Source organism: Panthera pardus, unplaced genomic scaffold (assembly GCF_024362965.1).
Source record: "Panthera pardus isolate Hobbes unplaced genomic scaffold, ASM2436296v1 HiC_scaffold_17, whole genome shotgun sequence".
Classification (NCBI taxonomy): domain Eukaryota; kingdom Metazoa; phylum Chordata; class Mammalia; order Carnivora; family Felidae; genus Panthera; species Panthera pardus.
Genome location: NW_026526732.1, coordinates 149,760,399 through 149,778,836, shown reverse-complemented (window position 1 = coordinate 149,778,836; position 18,438 = coordinate 149,760,399). Strand labels below are relative to the sequence as shown.

The following is an 18,438-nucleotide window of genomic DNA, read 5'->3' as shown; positions in this document are numbered from 1 at the left end:
TTCAGCATGATGTCACAAAGATAGTGAGCTGGTTAGCAGCTGTCCATCCTCCAGCCATCTTGTCTTCTATTCTTTTCTGCCTGAGAGTCTACCTTTTTCCCAGATGATCAAAATTGGGACCATCCACTCCCTTATGAGGTATCCAGCCACAAGACATTTCAGAACATACTGCAAGAAAGTCAACATGTATAAATGCTCACATCACACGTGGTGTGTGAACAGAGCTTTTGTTCTCATGCAGATTTGAAGGAAGGGTTCATGAGTTCAACAAAGCTTGAGACCCGCTACCAGTGTCAGGCTCTTGTCAGGAGCCGAGGTTACAGTGACACAACAGTGCCCAGAACTACCAGAGAATGCAAACCCCTACAACATGTAGTGCACAACAGACAAGAAAAAATGCCATTCTGGGCAGCAAGAAGAGAAAAAGGAAAGACCTTAGTAACCAATACTTAAGCCAGGCTATAACCTTTCAAGTCAGAGAGAACTGGGCATGAATTCTCCAGGTTTCTCTACCAACCAGCTGTGGACCTTGAGCACATGTGGCAGAGACGGCCCCAGTAGGTACTCACTGAATGAATCCTGAAGGGAACCCTCTGAGCCAGTTTCCTGACACTAGCAATGTACCTTGCACCTTGCAGAATTGAAATGAGAAAAGATATAGTGCTAGGAAAAACAGACTTAAGTCCTAGTAGGCTGGGCACCGGTGTTTTAAAGCAAGTTCTGCCTAAACTAGCAGGAATGTTTTCACCTCAGGAAGACTGTCTAGGGCCAGATTGGGAGGGAGGTGAAGATAGGGGCAGGGCCCTGGGCAGGGCCAGTCACTGAAGCGAGGCCAAGGCCTGGAGGGAAAGAGCCAGTTCCTGGTGGCTGTTGGGCGGCTCACACAGCTCCCTGCTACATCAGCTATGGTCCTCCCTCTGCCCTGGCTCTCATGTTGCTGCCGTCGTCTCCTCCTGCCTTCCTGGCCCCTGGGGCCCCAGGGTTCCTGGAGGTGCTGCTCCCAGAGCCCTAAGGCAAGCACAAAAGAGCAGACCAGCTCCACATGCAGTGAGAAGATGAGGTCACCGCCAAGGGTAAGTAGCACCAAGAGTGGGGAGACCAGGGGGGAGGCTGGCATGAAGGAATCCCTTTTTGTCACAGTCCTGCAAGTAGATGCCACCCCCCCCAAGTTTGTGTCCTACTTCCCATCCCCAGATCCCCAGCACCTTCCCCACCCCCACCCCACTCTAGACCTCAGGGCTCCCTCTCCCCATAGAGCTCTCTCCTTGCAGAGTCCATGAAGTCCTTGAACAGGAATTTCCCCTCACCTAACAGTTAATCATTTCTTAGTTGGGGGCGGGAGGGGAGGAGGTGGAGAAGGGACTGCCAGTCCTCACCTCTCATGACCCGGTATGCTTCCTTACACAAGTTCAGTTATGGCCCCTGAGCAAACTGCCCCCCAGAGGCTTATCCCCAAGACCAAAATCTACCCTGGCTTCACAGTACAGATCACCTTAATATAATGGGATCGAAAGTAACGTTAGAGGCAGAAGGCCTGACTTCCAGCAAGCCTCAGCCCCCTACCCTGGCTGATGCTCCCTACCCTCTGCCCCCCTCACTCAGGGTCCCCGGCCCAGCCCCACAGCTGAGCTGGCCCAAGCTGAAGAGTTGCTGGAGCAGCAGCTGGAGCTGTACCAGGCCCTTCTGGAAGGGCAAGAAGGGGCTTGGGAAGCACAGGCCCTGGTGCTCAAGATCCAGAAGCTGAAGGAACAGATGAGGAGACATCGAGAGAGCCTAGGAGACGCCTAAGCTTTCCACCAGTTCCCACTTTACCTTCCAACACTGGAAACACTACATACCACCCACACTGGGCCTTCGGGTCAGAAACATCCCAGCCCCTCCCAGGCCACTAAGAAAAATGGAAAACACCTCCAAAAAGGGCAGAAGTTGGAAAGCAGCAGGGAGCCATGGCCTCTGCAGTCTTCTTAGTCACATCCCCCTACCTTTGATCCCTCCCCACTGACCTGGGCCCCACAGTAGGGCACCCAGTCCTTATAGGAATATACACTGAATCATGGCCTCACTTCACCCTAAATCCAATAAAGGGATGGAGCATTTATAGACACCACAGACACATGTGTTTTTTAGTTTTGTTAAAAAAAATTCAGACAATTCAGGAAATAGGAGTTTAGGAGTGGTGGTGATGCAAAAGGGGGAAGTCATGGGGTGGGGGGTGGGGGTTGCCAGGGCAGGTGGCAGTAGTGTCTCCTTCACCCCCATATGCCTGCTGTCATCTCCTGAAGAGGGACAGACGGTCACATTCCAAAACTATGGGTGAGTCCTCTACCGCGTCTGTTCAACTGAAGAGAAAACATGGCACAATTAGAATAAGACATGGAAATGGCGAGGCTGGCAGAAACACCCCCCATTACATGCAGATGCCTGTGTAGTTTGTGGGTACAGAGGACACACTGGGAGTGGGGACAGAAATAATCTGTCATGAGAAAAAGACCCCACACAGAGGACAACTACACATCCCAACAAGGGCATCAAGATCAGGGGACATGAACTTGTCGAGTGCCTGTTATGCACCAGAGACCTTATGTGCGTACATGGGATTTAAGACAAACACACTAAGAGCAAGGAGACTGAAGAGCCAGTCTCATGAGATCAATACTCACTGTAGGAGGAAATGTCTATCTCATCAGGCAGCTCACTAATATTGACTTCAAAGCGATCCTGCACGTCATTGAGGATCTTGGCATCGTTTTCATCTGACACAAACGTGATGGCCAAGCCCTTGGTGCCAAACCGGCCTGCTCGGGCCACCTGGAAGGAGACAGAGGGTGGCACTGGGAAGACCCAAAAGTAGGAAGACACCCAAAAGGAGGGATGAGGACATATGGTATAAAGACATAGGAAATCGGGAGGTGGGAGGGGACACTGGGCTGTCCGTGTGGGCGTGCAGCTTACCCGATGCAGGTAGGTGTCAGAATCCTCAGGCATGTCATAGTTGAAGGCAATGTTCACCCGTTCAATGTCCATGCCTCGGCCAAATAGGTTGGTGGCCACAAGAATTCGTCGTTGAAAATCTTTAAACTGCTGATACCGAGAAAGCCTTTGTGAGAAAGGAAATTAGAAAAATGTTGAGTCCTTTCTCTCAATGGTCTCTTTTCCTTCCCAAGGACACAAATCATCTTTCCATCTCTGACTCACCTCTCCTCCTGGGGCATCCCTCGGTGGATGGCAATGGCTGGGAAGTTCTGCTCCACTAGAAGCTGGGCCAGGGCAATGCAACGCTGCACAGACTTCACAAAGATCACCACCTATGTGTGGAGAGTAGGGGGATGTGGGCCCATGTGGAATGTTAGAGAGATTACGTACGTGCAAGGAATGTTTTCAGTAACTATGCTTTTCTAAAGGAATTCCTCCTAGTCCCTCCCACATATTCCTCTTCTGATCTAAATACAACTTAGCCTTTCTCACTCAGCTCTTGACTTCTCCTAAGCAGACATGCTGCAGAGAAGGTACAGAAAATAACCAAAACTACCAGGTGTGTTGAGAGACAAGAATGAGGCAACCTCATGAGAAAGTGGTAAAAATTAAAACTAAAGTCTGGAAAGACCAGGACCAATATTTCCTGCTCATCAAGAACATCCAACATAAGAATTCTACCTTAATTTTAGAAAGTTTTTGGTGCAGATAAACTACACAACAGGTAAAGTGATGAAACGCTTCTTCTCGGTAAATAACACAAGAAACAAATTTAAGAACCCAACAAACCTAAGATATTTTGGAACTTTTACAAGATTAAATCCCCTCAAGGATTTTCTTCATTGAGATTTTTATTTACTGAATACCCGGCTGTGACAGCCATGGAACAGGAAAGCAGCTGCTCACACCCTGTTCATGCTCAGCCCCAAAAGACATCTGAATTCTCACTTAAGAGAATTTCATTTAAAGACAATTTCTCCACCATTCTCTCTCACATCGCATGGATCATATCCTCAATTAAAGGGTACTTAACCAGGTTTCTGCTACAGTTGGAGACGTGCTCATCCCTCTACTGGACCTTAAACAACTGACCTGATTGAACTCAAGGACATCGAGAAGGTCAAAGAGCTTCCGGTTCTTCTCGTTGTCCTTCAGTTTCACGTAGTACTGCTGCAACCCATGCAGCGTCAGCTTCGTCTCATCATCCACGAAGATCTCCATTGGCTGGGGGGGAGGGGGGAGGAAGGGGTGGGGAACGGGAGGAGGGCAGAGTGGGGGGGTTAAACCTGGGGGGGTGGAGGAACTTGATCTCCAATACACCCCATGGGGGGGATGGGGAGAAGAGAGAAGATTGAAAACCCCACCACATCCCCAAAAATACCCCCATTTTAATGTGGTCTCTTCCACATTAGATCTAATTTCCTTCCTATCAAGTCTTAAGACTGCCCAGCTACAAACTGTCATGGGAAGGGAAATTTGCAGGGAGGTAAAGGAGCAGTGAGACCACCCAATGGCAAGATGCCATTACCTCAAAGGCAGGTGGTACAGGAAAGAAAACAATAGATGATCCCCCAAGGGCCAATATGATCCAAACACCCGGGAATTGGTGGGACACAGTGACTCAAGGTCAGAATAACTCCACCAAAGCTGGTTATAATACAAGGGAGAGGACAGAAATTGCTCCGAGTATCCTCCCAACTAAGAGAATCATATCCACATTAGGAGGGTGGATATCTGTTAAGATCAGAATACTACAATGGACACAGTCAAAATGCCATAAAAAGAGAAGCAAAAGTTACTCAAGGCGAGTAACAACTTGCCCTCAGACCACAAAGGAACAAAGGGAACAGAACATTGGTCTCTGAACTAAGAGCCAAACCAACTATAGTGTTACATGGAAGGTACCAACAGATGGTGCTAAGAAACAAATTCAGAGCAGTAGATACTCACTCATCTTAAAAAAAAATACACACACACACACACACACACACACACGCACGCACAAAACCCTTGAAGGGGAGGAAGGTAGCATAAAAAAATAAAAACACAAATTGACACAAGACTCCACTCTAGAGCCCAACTTTCCTAGCACTCTTCACTAACCTGGGGACATAATTAACATGAACACCCAGGGTCCAAGATTTTAGGAAAGGATGTGTGCCATGGGAGAAAACCAAAAGCCCAATCCCAGAAAGCTAGCAGGATAGCAAAGGCAGGCTTTCCAAAAAGAAGTTCCATGACCTCCTTCAAATCTAATTCTAGCCCCACGTATAGCTAAAAATAGCAAACATCCCATGGGGCGGAGCAGTACAGGATGGGAAAAGAACACACTGCACTACTTATACGACAGGCCCCGTCTAGCCCCAAACCCTAACACCCACCTGGTTACTTCCAAGTGGAGCTCCTCACTTTACCTTTCCCACATCCCTCTCCTTTGCCTTTGAGTATTAAAAAAAAAATGTCTTAAAAAAGAAAAAAAAAAATCTACCCCCCCTTTCAGGACACCCCTCCCCCCAACACATATGGGGGGAAACGGGGAGCACGGCACGCCTTGGATTCAGGAAAAAAACCGGGAACGGAAAAAGAGGCTGGTTTGGTCCTCGGCTTCCTGGTCAGGTTTCCCCGCGGCCTCCGCTGCCGCCATCCACCGCTGGTGCCGTCTGCATTTCCCCCGCCGCTCCACGGTGCTTCTCCGCTGCCGGCTCACATCAACCGAGCTTCCGGATGGGTGCGAGGAGGTATGGATGGTAAGGAGTAAGGGATCGGGGACTGAGGTGCCAGAGGCCCCCACCCCTGGAGGCGGGGAGGGAGCGGATTCATTTGTGCTGTTTGCTCTTCTTTTGGACATGCCCTGCCATCTGTCTGTCCCTCTCTTGCTCTCCTGCCACCGGGAGGTTGTGAGTTTTGAGGAGCAGAAGGCTCCAACTGTGTGCTCGATGCCACCTTGAGGGTGCGTGGCTGTAAAGGGGTGTATAGGAGACGATGGGTGGGTGGTAGGGCAGAAAATCCTGCCCTCCCCCAAAAAGGAAGAAGAGGTTCAAAAATGCTGTGATGAAAAAAAAAGGTCGAACACTACCCGCTCTCAAGTTAACCCGACCAAGTCTTCCGGAGTTTCCCTGGCGCCCGCGCAGACCCTAACACTAGCTGTCTCTGCCTCTATGTGTCTCTTCAAGGAGTCATCACTCCCAGATGGGCACGTGCCCCCTTCTTGGCACTTGAAGGACAAGGGAGTCTGGAGGAAGAGGGCGCGGAAGGGGAGGAGGCAGTGGGCGGGGAGTGGAGGGAGAGAAGGTAGAAGGGTATTTACGTCTTGCATGAACTTGCGGCAGACTGGACGGATCTCTTTGCTCAAGGTAGCACTGAACATCATGACCTGCTTCTCATGGGGGGTCATGCGAAAAATTTCCTGGACATCCCGACGCATGTCTACAAGAAAAAGGAAGACGACTGTAAGACAAGAAGCATACATCATAGACAAAGACCAGAGACAGCCCAATGAGGTGATGGCTGCTGGAAATGGGTAAGGAACAGTCATTTCACAGTAAGATTTATCTCAGGTCTTCATTTATTCCAACCACCGTAAAATCACATCCATTGTAATAACACAATAGAAACAGCACACAGTGGAATCTGAAATAAAGACTTGGGATCGGATTCCAGCTGTTTTAACCAGACAAGAAATGAGACGAAAAAACCCCAAAGCTCACAATTATGATATAGAGATAAGGCCCACTGCAGAGGCTCTCGAGTATAAGCATAAGCATAAACTTACAAGCATAAGACCCTTGAGAAATTCTTTACAAGGCCCTTGTCCATACTTTCTTCCCACACCCCTGCTGTCTACAAATATTGTGCACCAAATTACATTCCAGTTGTCAGAGTCCATTTTGTGGCTCCTCTGGATCACGCTTTCCTATCCAGCCAGGCAAACAAGACATCTCTACCTGGAGCCCATCTTAGAGCTCACGTTAAAATAGTCAAAGATCAGGGGCACCTGGGTGGCTCAGGTCATGATCTCAGTTTGCGGGTTCGAGCCCCACATCGGGCTCTGTGCTGACAGCTCAGAGCCTGGAGCCTGCTTCAGCTACTGTCTCTCTCTCTTTGCCCCTCCACAACTCCTGCTCTGTCTCTCTCTCAAAATTAAACATTAAAAAAAAAATTTTTTTAGGAGTCAATCATTTGGAATGACTTGTCCCTGGGGCCACGTCCATCCCAACGCTCTCATTTATTAAATGTGAGTTCTCACAATTTTCCTTTCTTAACCGCACGTGACACACTGAAATACAGAAAAACCCCATAAACTCTCCACATTAATCCTAGAACTTAGGTCTAAAGATTTACTCAGCTATAAACTGACAGATGCTGTGCAGAGGATGCCAGAGAGTAAATGGCTTTCCTCCTTCAGTTTATTACCCAACCCCTGACACCCAGTATAAGAATCTGTAAAGGAGAGAATAGTGGTGTGAGCAATGTCTAAGATCAGCAAAGTCACTCCTCTCAAAGAAACAAAACCTCTATCACAGGACAAAATACACTTCTCCTTGCTCACCCAAGTTCCTTAAAAGGCCTCACAAAAACCGACAGGGGAGCCAGAGCCATCAGTCATGGGTGATAGATGAAGAGTCATCCCAGCACTAAAGTGCTCCTGAATCAAAAAAACATCATTTGGCTCTAAAGGGCAACTCCCTGATCACCAGCCCCCTTGCCAGCACTGCCACTCACCGAGCTGTTCAAGCATCTTATCACATTCATCCAAGATAAAGTGTTTAATGTGTTTGAGATTGAGGCTCTTATTTCGAGCCAGGGCTAGGATGCGGCCAGGGGTCCCCACGACGATATGCGGGCAGTTCTTCTTCAGCACCTCTTCATCCTTCTTGATAGACAGACCACCAAAAAACACCGCGACCTGTATTAACCCAGAAAAAAACAGTGTCTCACAAGGAAGGAAACAGTCCAATCTCCCCGCACTTCCCATCCTTTCAGTTTAATCTAAGTGAACTTTGAGTATTTCAAAGGTGAAACGAACATCAAAGACCACCTGACCTAAAATTCTTATTACATTCCCCAAACGCTGAAGCTAAGAAACATAAGTAACTTGCCCAGAGTTATGTGGCTAATCAAGGAAGTCAGGACTAACACTTTCTTCTGACTTAATCTAATAATCTTCCTTCCCATGATGCTATGGCCACACTTCATTTTAAGAAAGGACAGCAAGAAATCACCAGAGTGCAAAGCACCACAAAAAGCTCATGAACATCAAGTTTTCCTAACCGAACTCAGATTTTTAAATGCCCCTGCACAAACCCTATGAAATTACGGTTTCAAGCTGACCACATTACTCCATGTTATAAACATTAAGAAAAGATCTGCTGAGGATCTAGTCTTTACTATAGGATCACATGACACCAGAAACTGCTTTCTAGTTTCAAGGAGAGAAGATCAAGTACAGGATCAGACTGTCACAATGAAACTAAAATCACTCATTACGGAACAACCAAGTTTGCAACAAAACAGGAGGTACACAAAATATCAGCTATGAAGAATTCTTGCCAAAAATGTTTAACTTCAGTCAGTTGAGCTTTCAAATTCGTATTTCAGTTAAAGGAAATACTAAGGGGAAAAAACAAGTTAAAGAACCACGTAAGGGAGTAACCAGACAAATCCAGAGACAGGATATTCTATAGAACTAACCCAACCTTTTGAACGAATCACTTTAGCACAATTTTAAACAAAAGTAAGAATTATGTCATGCCAATTTGCAGTTGATCTTAACACCAAGAATATTCTCTTTTGGGGCGCCTGGTTGGCTGAGTCAGAAGAACACGTAACTCAATTTTGGAGTCATGAGTTTCGGCCCCACGTTGGGTTAGAGATTACTGAAATAAACTTTAAAAAAAAAAAAAAAAAAGGTTCTCTTTTGAGCCACATGAGCTGATGAGCTGGACCTATAGAGGAGGAAGTACAATTCTAGCTCACTAATAAGCCCAACAATGAATGTTTCCAGTCATAACAATGGAAACCGTTTTCTGGTTTTCAACTTTTTAGAATCAACCAGCAGCAAGACCACTCCAGTTAAAGGACAGAAAGTGAATGTCAATGACGCTGACAATTTAAGAAGAGAGATATTACTTGACACGCATATATAACATTTAGATTATTTTTAAAGGATTAAAATTTTCAAATAACAAAACAACACGAACAAACATCTCTCATGAAAAGAAATCATAAACACCTGAAGTTTGATAAACTGAGAGAACAGTGCCAATACCTGGTGTCGCAGAACCATTAGAGAAAAAAGCAAAAAAATTAAAAAATTTAAAAAAAATAAAGGTTAACTAGTGATTACCTTCCGTAAAGTGCAATTAGAGACAGAAGAATACAAATCTTTTTGTTATGAAACCTTTTAGTTTACTCAAAACATGTTACCACGAGATACTGATCATTATTACTTTGGTTTTTAAGAAATTATTTTTAGTTTAGCACTAGGACTCAACATTCCTAGTTACTTTAAAACATAAAATAATGAGTAACAGGAGAAAATCACAACAATCCAAACAGAAGTACTATTCTTTACCACATCCTAGCCAGAGGAGTAGAAAGTTATACACATCAGTGCTTCTCAAACTCCAATTACCTGGAGATCTTATTTGAATACATATTCATACTCAGGAGGTCTGGGGCGGTACCCATATAATCTGCATTTCCATCAAGCTTCCAAATGATGCTGAAACTTTGGGTTTGGAAACCACACTATAAAAACCAAGGTTATATACAGAAAACAACCCAAGCCTACTCTGTTGTGGCCACCAAACATCTTTCAATTTTCTGCCACTTTCAGGAATCCTCAAAATTCACACACCACACTAGAAATGTTTTGGAGCTTCCAGCTTCTCTTGCCACACACCCCAAAATTCTCAAACTCAACCAAAGCACAGTGAAATCATTCAAAGTCAGTGTAAAGAAATAGTAAACAAAAGCGTGGTCTCATGGTGAGCACCCTTCATAGCCTAACCATGCAGTCTCCTGCTGCACAGCTATATTCACACAATCTGTTAAAAACTAAAGCAAACTAAAGATTCTCCAAAATTAGAGTAAAGCAAACATCTCAGAAATTATAACGTGTACTCAAATGAACCATAAACTGTAAATCCCTTGCATACCAAAGTTTACAGAAACTTACCACCTAGAACGTGCAAATGACATTCATATAAAGATAATTTAACATCTATGGACGTGAAGACGGCTGACCTACAAGTCTTCAATGCCTACAACTCTTCAATGCCTACAACTCCCCACATCCTCATCCTCCCAAGTGTCTTTACCCTGGCTTACCTTGACATTGGGCATGTATTTAGAGAAGCGCTCATACTCCTTGCTGATCTGAAAAGCCAACTCCCGAGTATGACACATCACCAGCACAGACACCTTGGGGTGGGGAGAGCAGACAGAGACAAACAGTATATCCCTTTACTATCTCCTCGGGGCAGTGATGGTCACAAAAATACATCTGACAGATTATAAATGACCTCAATTCTGAGATCTAAGTCATTAACCACATAATTTCTATGCAATATCCCACGTGGCCATCAGAAAAAGGTAACCGAGATCATCTTTGCAACAAACACCCGTGGCTCTGAATGCAGCTTGTAGCTGAGGCAAAACACCCTTCTCAAAAATTCCTAACCAAAATGTCTTCCACAGCACTTTCCCCAAACGTACCTGTCCAGTAACCGGCTCCAGCTGTTGCAGTGTGGCCAGCACAAACACTGCTGTCTTTCCCATGCCTGACTTGGCCTGGCATAGAACATCCATTCCCAAAATGGCCTGAGGGATGCACTCATGCTGGACTAGAAGGAGGGATGGGGGGAGAGATAAATTACACTTCAGTCTTCAGTAACTCCACAACCTTTTTCACCATTCCAAACCCATTTCTCACCACTCAATTCTTAAATGGTTCTCATCAACTTCCAGGCCCTTTCTACCTCTGTTCCCTCCATCAAATTCATCCCAAAAGCAGACATTCCTAGTTCCTCTTGGCTTTGCCCTCCTCCAACTCCAGTGCCTGGCCTCTTCCACCCACCAAGACTTCACCTTTGGTGCTCCTGGCTCTGTCCCTATTTCCTTTAATCTGTAACAATCCATGACATCTGAGTGCCTGCCCCAGGCCGTTTCTCCTACTTAGCTTGCCATCTTTAGGCCATGTAACCCTGGACACAAATGAAGGGTGTGGTAGCTGACCCAAAAGCAACTCATTTTAGATCAGCCACAAAGGTTTCCAGAGACCATAGTTGGCCTGGCCCAATAGAGACTAAAGGTCCAACCAGCTCCTCTCTGGAAATTCAAAATTAGAAGACTAGGTAACAAAATTAAAAACAAGTAGACAAACAGACACCTGTGTGGGTCGTTAAGCATCTGACTCGGTTTTGGCTCAGGTTGTGATCTCACGGTTCATGGGATCTCATGGGATCAAGCCCCACATTGGGCTCTGCACTGACAACTTGGAGAAATTCTCTCCCCCTCGCTCTTTGTCCCTCCCCCGCTCATTCTCTCTCAAAATAAATAAACTTAAAAGAAAAAAGTAGGCAAAGAGAAAAGCCAGTCACAACAACTAACAGCAGTTGCTTTTAGGTCACTAGCTTTTTCATGTTACCATGAATGAAAAACCGATCTATACAAATCTCTCCCGCTAAAATAGTTCTCGATACTTTATCTCCTGATATACCCTAAATAAATATGTATTATCTGAGGAGCTGTTTTACACACCTGTTTCTTGTTCCCTTAAAGAACCTAATGAATACTCTAGGCCCAGTAGAAAATTTACCTTCTGACGGATGCTCAAAGCCACAGTCAACAATGGCCCGGAGCAACTCTGGCTTCAGTAGGAAGTCACGAAAGCCAGAGCTGTGGATGGAGACATAGGAGCCCTTGACATCCTTCTTGGCAGGGGCCTCAGCCCCGTCTCCCCCTGCTGCTGTCTCCACCTCATCTTCTTCATAGTCCAAGAGCTCATTGTCCACATCGTTCTCTGCCATTCCTGGGCCGGCAGGGGGAGAAGGGGAGGAGTCTCCGGAAGGGTTCACGCAGAGTAAGTGAAAACAAGGGAGGAGAGTGGGGGCTTGAGCAACAGTTTAAAAAAACAAACAAACAAAAAACCTAGTTTCTGATAGAAGAGCTAGGAAAAAAACAAACAAGAAAAACAAAAGACTTATTAGTCGTGAGCAGAGCCTTCACCACCTCTTTTCCATCCCCACACTTTTCCCACTTTCCCTGTACTGACACCTTTATCTGGAAAGAAAAATAACAAGAACACAAAACATAAAAGCAAACATAATATAGTGGTCCCAGGTGAGGCGGTTAAGACACAAGTTCCCAAAGAGATTAGGATCAGAGTAGCATAAACCAGAAAGGATGGGGAGAACCAGCATATGAACTCCTAATCTGTTAAGTAACAACAGTGAAGGAAATAGATAATGAAAAACAAAATGAATCAAGAGAGCGGAGAATGGAGACAACAAGATAAAGACAAGTCCTGAAAAACCATCAAAGGAAGACTTTTTGCTTTCCCTACATCTCAAAGTGTTGACCCCTAACAAGGCAGCCATCAGTTAAGGGTGATAGATTAAGGTCATCATTGCGCAAAGTGCTCACTTCCCAAAATATAAACATCATTTGGCTGCCATCCGCGCGTCCCACTCCTCAGTAACCTCCTTCTGGTACTTAAGAAAAACCTGTGTAATTAATGGGGGGGGGGGGGATAGAAGAGTACAGTAAGAGAAATGACTAGGTCGGAGATGAATACTATCTTCCCTCCGCTACAATTAATAGGAAAAAAGGTACTCGAGATAAACTCTCACTCCAGCTGTACTACAAACTCTAGTAAGGGATCTCATCACCCTTCGTTACTCTTCAGCTGAGACTCCTTTCCTATAAACACACAATGACATCACGCATAAACATTTGGAAAATGTTCCAAGTAAAGGCTGGTAAATCGAGGTAAGAAAAGTCCAACCAGGCCCGTAAGGCGGCTCCTCCTCCTATTCCCACCTTGGGCCATTAAGAGGACCCAGAGATGAGAAGAAGGTGAAAAGAGCCCCACCCTCCGCAAATGCCCAGAAACAAAGAGCACCTACCGCCGCCTCTCACCATCGCTGGGGCATCCGATAAACGAGGAGCCCAACGAAGGAGCAGGGAGCAAAAGGGACACAATGGCGCTAGGGCCACCATCTTGGATTGGGCCCCCTACCTTCCCTGCCCCCCCCCCCCCGGAACTCTTAAGAGCTCTCAAAAGGGATGCAAGCAATGGAAATAACGACCCATCTAGGCCCCAGGGACCAGACCATAGTCTGTGGAAGGGGTATCAGGAGTCCACGAGGCAGAATGGCCGCAGAGAAACGCAGATGGAAGCGGATGATAAAGAAGGCCAAAGCTTACCTGAGCAAGGCGAGCGCATATGGCGGCGGCAACAGCGACGAAGGAGGGAATCTGCCTTCACTTCCGGTTCTCGGCTTCCCTCTTACCAGGGCCTCCCGCCTTCTCGGCTGCCAGCGCGCAGGCGCAAGGGACCGGAAGACGACCCTTTCACGATCCCATAGTTCTGCGCGCTCCGGGGTTGCCTTTAGGAAATGCCTGTGTGAAAAAAATTTTTAAAGCCACTTCTAACTCCTCCGCTACTGCAAGTAACAAAGGGCATAAAGGAAACTGGCATCCTCTCCTACTGTTATATATTTTCTCGTGCCCTATTCTACTCCATATACTTTACCTCTTCCTTTAGGTTCTTGTCGGGCAGGTCTTCTCTCCGGGCACCCCTCCGTAGGCTCACCGCTCGGTGGAAAAAGGGTGGCGGGGACTGAGAGTTCCCACGGGGTCCTTGGCCTGGTAGTCAAGGTGACCCGGGTGCGTCAGCGTTGGAGCTAGAGAACGTGGGACCTCAGTTGAGGGGAGGAATGAGTCTGAGCCGCGCGTAGGGGTCCTACCCTTTCCCCTTGCCCAAAATGTTGGCCGATGTAGTTGGTGCCCCAAGGGCCCTGAGGCTATGGGACAGGAAATTCGAGTCTGGAAGGTGTTCTAAATCCACTGAGTGGATTCTGCCTCAGGTTTTAAAGAAGTGGTGGGGCTTGAGGGTTACGCAACATTATATAAATATTGTTAATTCGACCAGAATGTCTTTAGCCCCGCCTCCAGCAGCCCCATTGTTGAGCTTGAATTTTTTCCTTAATGAAGCATTTGATAACCCAGTCTTTGATATGCTACCAAAGTCAGATGTGATGTCAACAAAAATGACAGCAAACATTCGGCTCTTTACCTGTTACCAGTTAGCCACTTAACAGTAAGGAATAGGTACCATTACTGCCATTCTACAACAAGCAAAGCAACAGATCGAAAATAAAGCTAGCTGTTTAAACATCGTTTAGTCTCTATTGTATCCTGCCTCCCTGCTTGAAGAGTCCGGTTAATAATTACCCTATGGATTACTTCATTGGTTCAAGTCTTTGGTGAAGTAGGCATTGTTCTGCGGCCAAGAGAAGGAACAGTGATCCAAGGATGATGTTTCCGACTTTAAGTATCAATTGATTCAACAGTATTTATCAGCAGCCTACCCTGTGCCAACCGCTAACCTAGGATCCGGGGACTCGGTGAACAGCCCTGTCATCAGAGTTCACATTCCAGGGAAGACAACATATAAACAAATGTCAAGTAGTAATAAGTGCCATGAAGAAAAATAAAGCAAAATAAGGAGCAAAGAGTGCTTGTTAATACACCCCAGCTTTTCTCTATAGTTGCCATTGTAGTTCTCGGGTTCCCAATGAGGAACCACATATGTTCCTCATTTAAGAGAAACAATAACATACTAGTTGCTTTTATTTTTTCCAACAAGCTTCAAAGGACAGCGCTTTGGGGTATTTGGGGAATATGTAAATAAGGAACAAGAGAGTGAATGAAAGTGAGAAATGATGAAGCAAAAAGGAAGCTGCTTGTGCTCGCTTCGGCAGCACATATACTAAAATTGGAACGATACAGAGAAGATTAGCATGGCCCCTGCGCAAGGATGACACGCAAATTCGTGAAGCGGTCCATATTTTTGACAGTAAATTTCATATATTAAAAAATAAAAAAAAAATAAAAAAAAGGAAGCTGCTTCCACACACCAATTGATTTGCCCATAGGTTTTATTTTTATTATTATTATTGACACTTTTTTATTGTTACAAAGGAAAGGATGTTAAGGATGTAGAAAGGGAGGCCATGCATACAAAGGAACACAGCATCACTTTACATCTCAGGAAGCAGTGAACATCTGATGGGTCTTTGGGGAAATCGGAAAAGGAAAGGGAAAAATCCAATAAAAAGACCAATTTAGAGACAAAAAGAGAGACTACGAAATGCAACATCTTCCTGGAACCACAGTAGAGAGGCTGAACGAGGTCTTCATTTCCTTTTCAGGGACCATAAAGTCTCTGGGAAAAGAGAGGTGGGAAGAGCCAATTCTTCAGAAAAATTACTAGGTTCACAGAATGAGTGAGTGAATTAGACAGCCATTGACAAATGTGAGGAAACAGTTGTGTTTTGGTTTTGACGGTGGGCAACGGGTGGTAATAATATCATAGGGCGGACATTTATGGAATCACAGCAACTACATGCCAAAAACCATGCTAGGCTCTTTACAGAGTGATTCCCAATCATTGCAGCAGTCCCGTAAGGTATGTATTATTGTTATTATCACCATCAGCATCATGCCAGTCTTGCAAAGGAGGACACTGGACTACAGATTAAGTAGCTGTCCTGGGTGCACAGCCAGAAAGTGGCAGGGTTGGGAAAGGAACCCAAGGCTTCCAGGCTCTGAAGTCAAAGTGTTTTTTTCCACATCCCTACTTATCCATGCTACAAATTTCACAGAGGGTTTCGGTGAGAGTGACTTGGGAGTTTACAAGGTCCCAGTGAAGGTTAAAGAACAGTAAGGAGACTCAGATCTGAACAGGGTACTTTTCACAGAGTTATTGGATCTTGCCCCTAGAATTTCTAGGGAATGGAAAGGAGAGAAAATGGGAAAGAAGCAGTGAAGATGGCAGGTGGTAATTTTGTTTGGGGGGTTTCTTTGAGGAAGGGAACTGGAAGGGAACAGTCAGGTCCTATGGTGAATTCTAGACAGCAATCCGGTAGTTGGGGTGGACCTGGGGCCTGACGTCACAGACCATGCCAAGAAGTTGGGCCAGGACGCGTTCACGGTTTCTCTGCTGGGAGCTCTGCATGCCCTGTACCTGGCGTCTCGTAGCCTGCTCCACCTCAGCTGAGAGGTTCCCCTGGGAGCCCATGGCCTGGGGGATCGGGAGAGGGGCAGAAGACAGAAAGGCAAAAGCAGAAACACAGAAAGAAGGGTACAGGTATGTGGAGGAAAAAGTCCTGGAGCAAGGCTAGGAAGAAAAGCCCTTGCCAAAACCACCCCCATCCCATGGAAATATCCAGACACCAAAGAAAGCAACACAATTCCCTTTCCTTTGAGATTTGACATGCAACTTCATCCTAAAACAACTGGAAAACCCCCACTACCTCACCATACATGACCATAAAACTTTGCCTTCCACCCCAAATGACATCATACTCCACACAGATGGTGGCAAGTCCCCCCCCCCCCCGCCCCACAAGCCATCCAAGTCTTTAAAAACTCTCAGATTCTCATACATCTCACATATCTTGAACAATAACGTGGTCCCTGCCAAGGGTCCCTTTCAGCCCTTTACCATCTTGTTTTCTTCTAGGGTCACCCCATGCACACCTCATCAGATGCACCCACCAACTTGCACCCCAGGATCCCATTTCAACTCTCCCACAACGCACCGCCTGCTGCTTGCTCTGGAATTCCTGCTCTCGCTCTCGACGGTAATGCTCCACCTCCATCTGGGCCTCCTCCTTTGCCTGCTTCAGACGCCGGGCCTTCCCTGGAAGCAGAAGAAGGGATAGGGGGTGGGAGTAGACCCCCTCACAAAATGTGATAGTAGGGGTCATTCCTTTCCAGAAAGTTTTGCTGCCATCTCTCAGCCGACCAGGTGCTAGATTCTAACACCCACCCCCCTAATCACCCTCCTAATCAGCCTCCTAATCAGCCAGCCCAGCCCCAGCTTTCTCCCCCGCCCCACCCCGGCCTTGGATTTTCCCAGGGACTCAAATGTTTGCTGTCCCCCTGCACCCCAATTTTCTTTCCAGACTCCTAAGGGAGAGAAAAGGGAACTCACTCTTTCTGGCATCTGCCACCTTCTCAGCCGCCCGCTTCTCAGCTTGCAGGAGCTGCTGGATACCCTGAGACTGACTGGCCATTTCTGTCGTTATGGCTGATGCTGTTTCGGATGCTACCAAGGTACCAGAAGGCTCCCCCAACCCCCAACACACATACACACCACCTACTCCTCTTCCACCAGCTTCTCGCTGCAATTCTCCGCTGTCCCTGGGTCTTAGTGCTCCCCTTTTCCGCTAAGCCTGCTGCACCAGGTGTCTCCCCCAAACTGATCCTCCAACTGATGGCTGGTCTCTTCTCCCACCTCTCCCACGGGCAGTACCCAGAAGGACCACCTGGGAGCAGCAGAGACCAGGCCCAGAGCTGCTCGCTATCATCACCGCAGGTGTAGGGTTTTCCGGGTCGATGTCTAGCAACCGGGACAGGGGCAGAGAGGAATGAAAAGGAGGCATAGAGGGCTTGAAAATGGGGTGAGAGGGAAAGGAAGTCAACATGTGCCGTTAATTGGGAAAAGAGTATGCTGGGTTTCTGAATTCTTCCTACTTCTCTGCCTCTCTTTTTTTTTTCTACCTCCCCTATCTCTTTTTCTGTATCTTTCCCAAGTCTAAATTTTCATTTGCCTTGTCCTACTCTTTTTAATTTTGTTTTAATGTTTATTTATTTTTGAGACAGAGACAGAGCATGAGTGGAGGAGGGGTAGAGAGAGCCAGAGACCCAGAATCCGAAGCAGGCTCCAGGCTCTGAGCTGTTGGCACAGAGCCCGACGTGGGGCTCAAACTCACGATCTGTGGGATCATGACCTGAGCCGAAGTCGGACGCTCAAGCAACCAAGCCACCCAGGCGCCCCACTTTTTTTTTTTTTCAATGTCTTTCACACATGTCTTTTTTGATTTGTCCCAGTTCTTGGCCTCACCGTGGTTTTAGTTTTGGTTTTCCATTTTCACCATGATTTTTAATCCTCTTCATCTCCCCTGTTTTTTCTCTCTTATCTATCTCTGAACCATCTCATCTCTCTTCCCTGTTGGGGGAGGGGAAGCTAAATCTCTAAATCACCGTTTTTACCCTCCCTTGCTCGGCTCCTTTTTCGCGTCTACCGTCCAGTCTTACGGTTTCAGACGGACCCTTTACCTTAAGTTCCCCTAGTTTCCCCCCGAGGCCAGACTAAGGGAACACCCCCCCCTTCCCCTCGGAGAGAGACGACATCCGGTAACGTGCCTTCCAAGTGCGTTTCCGCCCTTT

The 18,438-nt window shown here is 46.6% G+C and overlaps 3 protein-coding genes and 3 non-coding genes across 8 annotated transcripts; 2 read left to right on the top strand and 4 right to left on the bottom strand.

The window, feature by feature from the left end:
- MCCD1 (mitochondrial coiled-coil domain 1) lies at positions 1-2,111 on the top strand. The gene is made up of 2 exons (XM_019438821.2): positions 1-1,073; positions 1,603-2,111. The coding sequence occupies exons 1-2, from the start codon at positions 906-908 to the stop codon at positions 1,786-1,788; spliced, it is 354 nt and encodes a 117-aa protein (XP_019294366.1). The 5' UTR covers positions 1-905; the 3' UTR covers positions 1,789-2,111.
- Positions 2,112-2,117: 6 nt separating this feature from the next.
- DDX39B (DExD-box helicase 39B) lies at positions 2,118-13,538 on the bottom strand. 2 transcript variants are annotated; one of them, XM_019438812.2, is made up of 11 exons: positions 13,405-13,538; positions 11,795-12,145; positions 10,693-10,820; positions 10,306-10,398; positions 7,696-7,879; positions 6,281-6,399; positions 4,066-4,197; positions 3,196-3,305; positions 2,953-3,097; positions 2,661-2,808; positions 2,118-2,339 (listed from the first exon to the last, which is right to left on the bottom strand). In XM_019438812.2, the coding sequence occupies exons 2-11, from the start codon at positions 12,003-12,005 to the stop codon at positions 2,323-2,325; spliced, it is 1,287 nt and encodes a 428-aa protein (XP_019294357.1). In that variant the 5' UTR covers positions 12,006-12,145; positions 13,405-13,538; the 3' UTR covers positions 2,118-2,322. The 2 variants fall into 2 exon arrangements, with proteins under 2 accessions (XP_019294357.1, XP_019294359.1); XM_019438814.2 differs by lacking the exon at positions 13,405-13,538 and adding an exon at positions 13,104-13,228.
- LOC128777899 (small nucleolar RNA SNORD83) lies at positions 7,567-7,643 on the bottom strand. Its single transcript, XR_008423203.1, has one exon. It is a non-coding gene; the product is annotated as a small nucleolar RNA SNORD83 (small nucleolar RNA).
- On the bottom strand, positions 12,570-12,647 carry LOC128777898 (small nucleolar RNA SNORD83). Its single transcript, XR_008423202.1, has one exon. It is a non-coding gene; the product is annotated as a small nucleolar RNA SNORD83 (small nucleolar RNA).
- A 1,409-nt stretch (positions 13,539-14,947) lies between the features above and the next one.
- Positions 14,948-15,054, top strand: LOC128777945 (U6 spliceosomal RNA). The gene has a single exon (XR_008423235.1). It is a non-coding gene; the product is annotated as a U6 spliceosomal RNA (small nuclear RNA).
- Positions 15,055-15,122: 68 nt separating this feature from the next.
- ATP6V1G2 (ATPase H+ transporting V1 subunit G2) lies at positions 15,123-17,607 on the bottom strand. 2 transcript variants are annotated; one of them, XM_019438819.2, is made up of 3 exons: positions 17,201-17,607; positions 16,806-16,906; positions 15,123-16,285 (listed from the first exon to the last, which is right to left on the bottom strand). In XM_019438819.2, the coding sequence occupies exons 1-3, from the start codon at positions 17,280-17,282 to the stop codon at positions 16,112-16,114; spliced, it is 357 nt and encodes a 118-aa protein (XP_019294364.1). In that variant the 5' UTR covers positions 17,283-17,607; the 3' UTR covers positions 15,123-16,111. The 2 variants fall into 2 exon arrangements, with proteins under 2 accessions (XP_019294364.1, XP_019294365.1); XM_019438820.1 differs by having other exon boundaries at positions 17,370-17,605.
- Between the last annotated feature and the right edge of the window lie 831 nt (positions 17,608-18,438).

What these genes read in the sequence shown, in the direction of transcription:
- MCCD1 (XM_019438821.2), top strand. Translation starts at nt 906, where the DNA reads ATGGTCCTCCCTCTGCCCTGGCTCTCATGTTGCTGCCGTCGTCTCCTC. An exon ending in AGATGAGGTCACCGCCAAGG is followed by an intron (nt 1,074 to 1,602) that starts GTAAGTAGCACC and finishes CCCCTCACTCAG; the next exon opens with GGTCCCCGGCCCAGCCCCAC.
- DDX39B (XM_019438812.2), bottom strand. Translation starts at nt 12,005, where the DNA reads ATGGCAGAGAACGATGTGGACAATGAGCTCTTGGACTATGAAGAAGAT. An exon ending in AATACATGCCCAATGTCAAG is followed by an intron (nt 7,880 to 10,305) that starts GTAAGCCAGGGT and finishes GGGTTAATACAG; the next exon opens with GTCGCGGTGTTTTTTGGTGG. An exon ending in TAAGATGCTTGAACAGCTCG is followed by an intron (nt 6,400 to 7,695) that starts GTGAGTGGCAGT and finishes TTTTTCTTGTAG; the next exon opens with ACATGCGTCGGGATGTCCAG.
- ATP6V1G2 (XM_019438819.2), bottom strand. Translation starts at nt 17,282, where the DNA reads ATGGCCAGTCAGTCTCAGGGTATCCAGCAGCTCCTGCAAGCTGAGAAG. An exon ending in GGTGGCAGATGCCAGAAAGA is followed by an intron (nt 16,907 to 17,200) that starts GTGAGTTCCCTT and finishes TTCTGCTTCCAG; the next exon opens with GGAAGGCCCGGCGTCTGAAG. An exon ending in TCCAGAGCAAGCAGCAGGCG is followed by an intron (nt 16,286 to 16,805) that starts GTGCGTTGTGGG and finishes CCGATCCCCCAG; the next exon opens with GCCATGGGCTCCCAGGGGAA.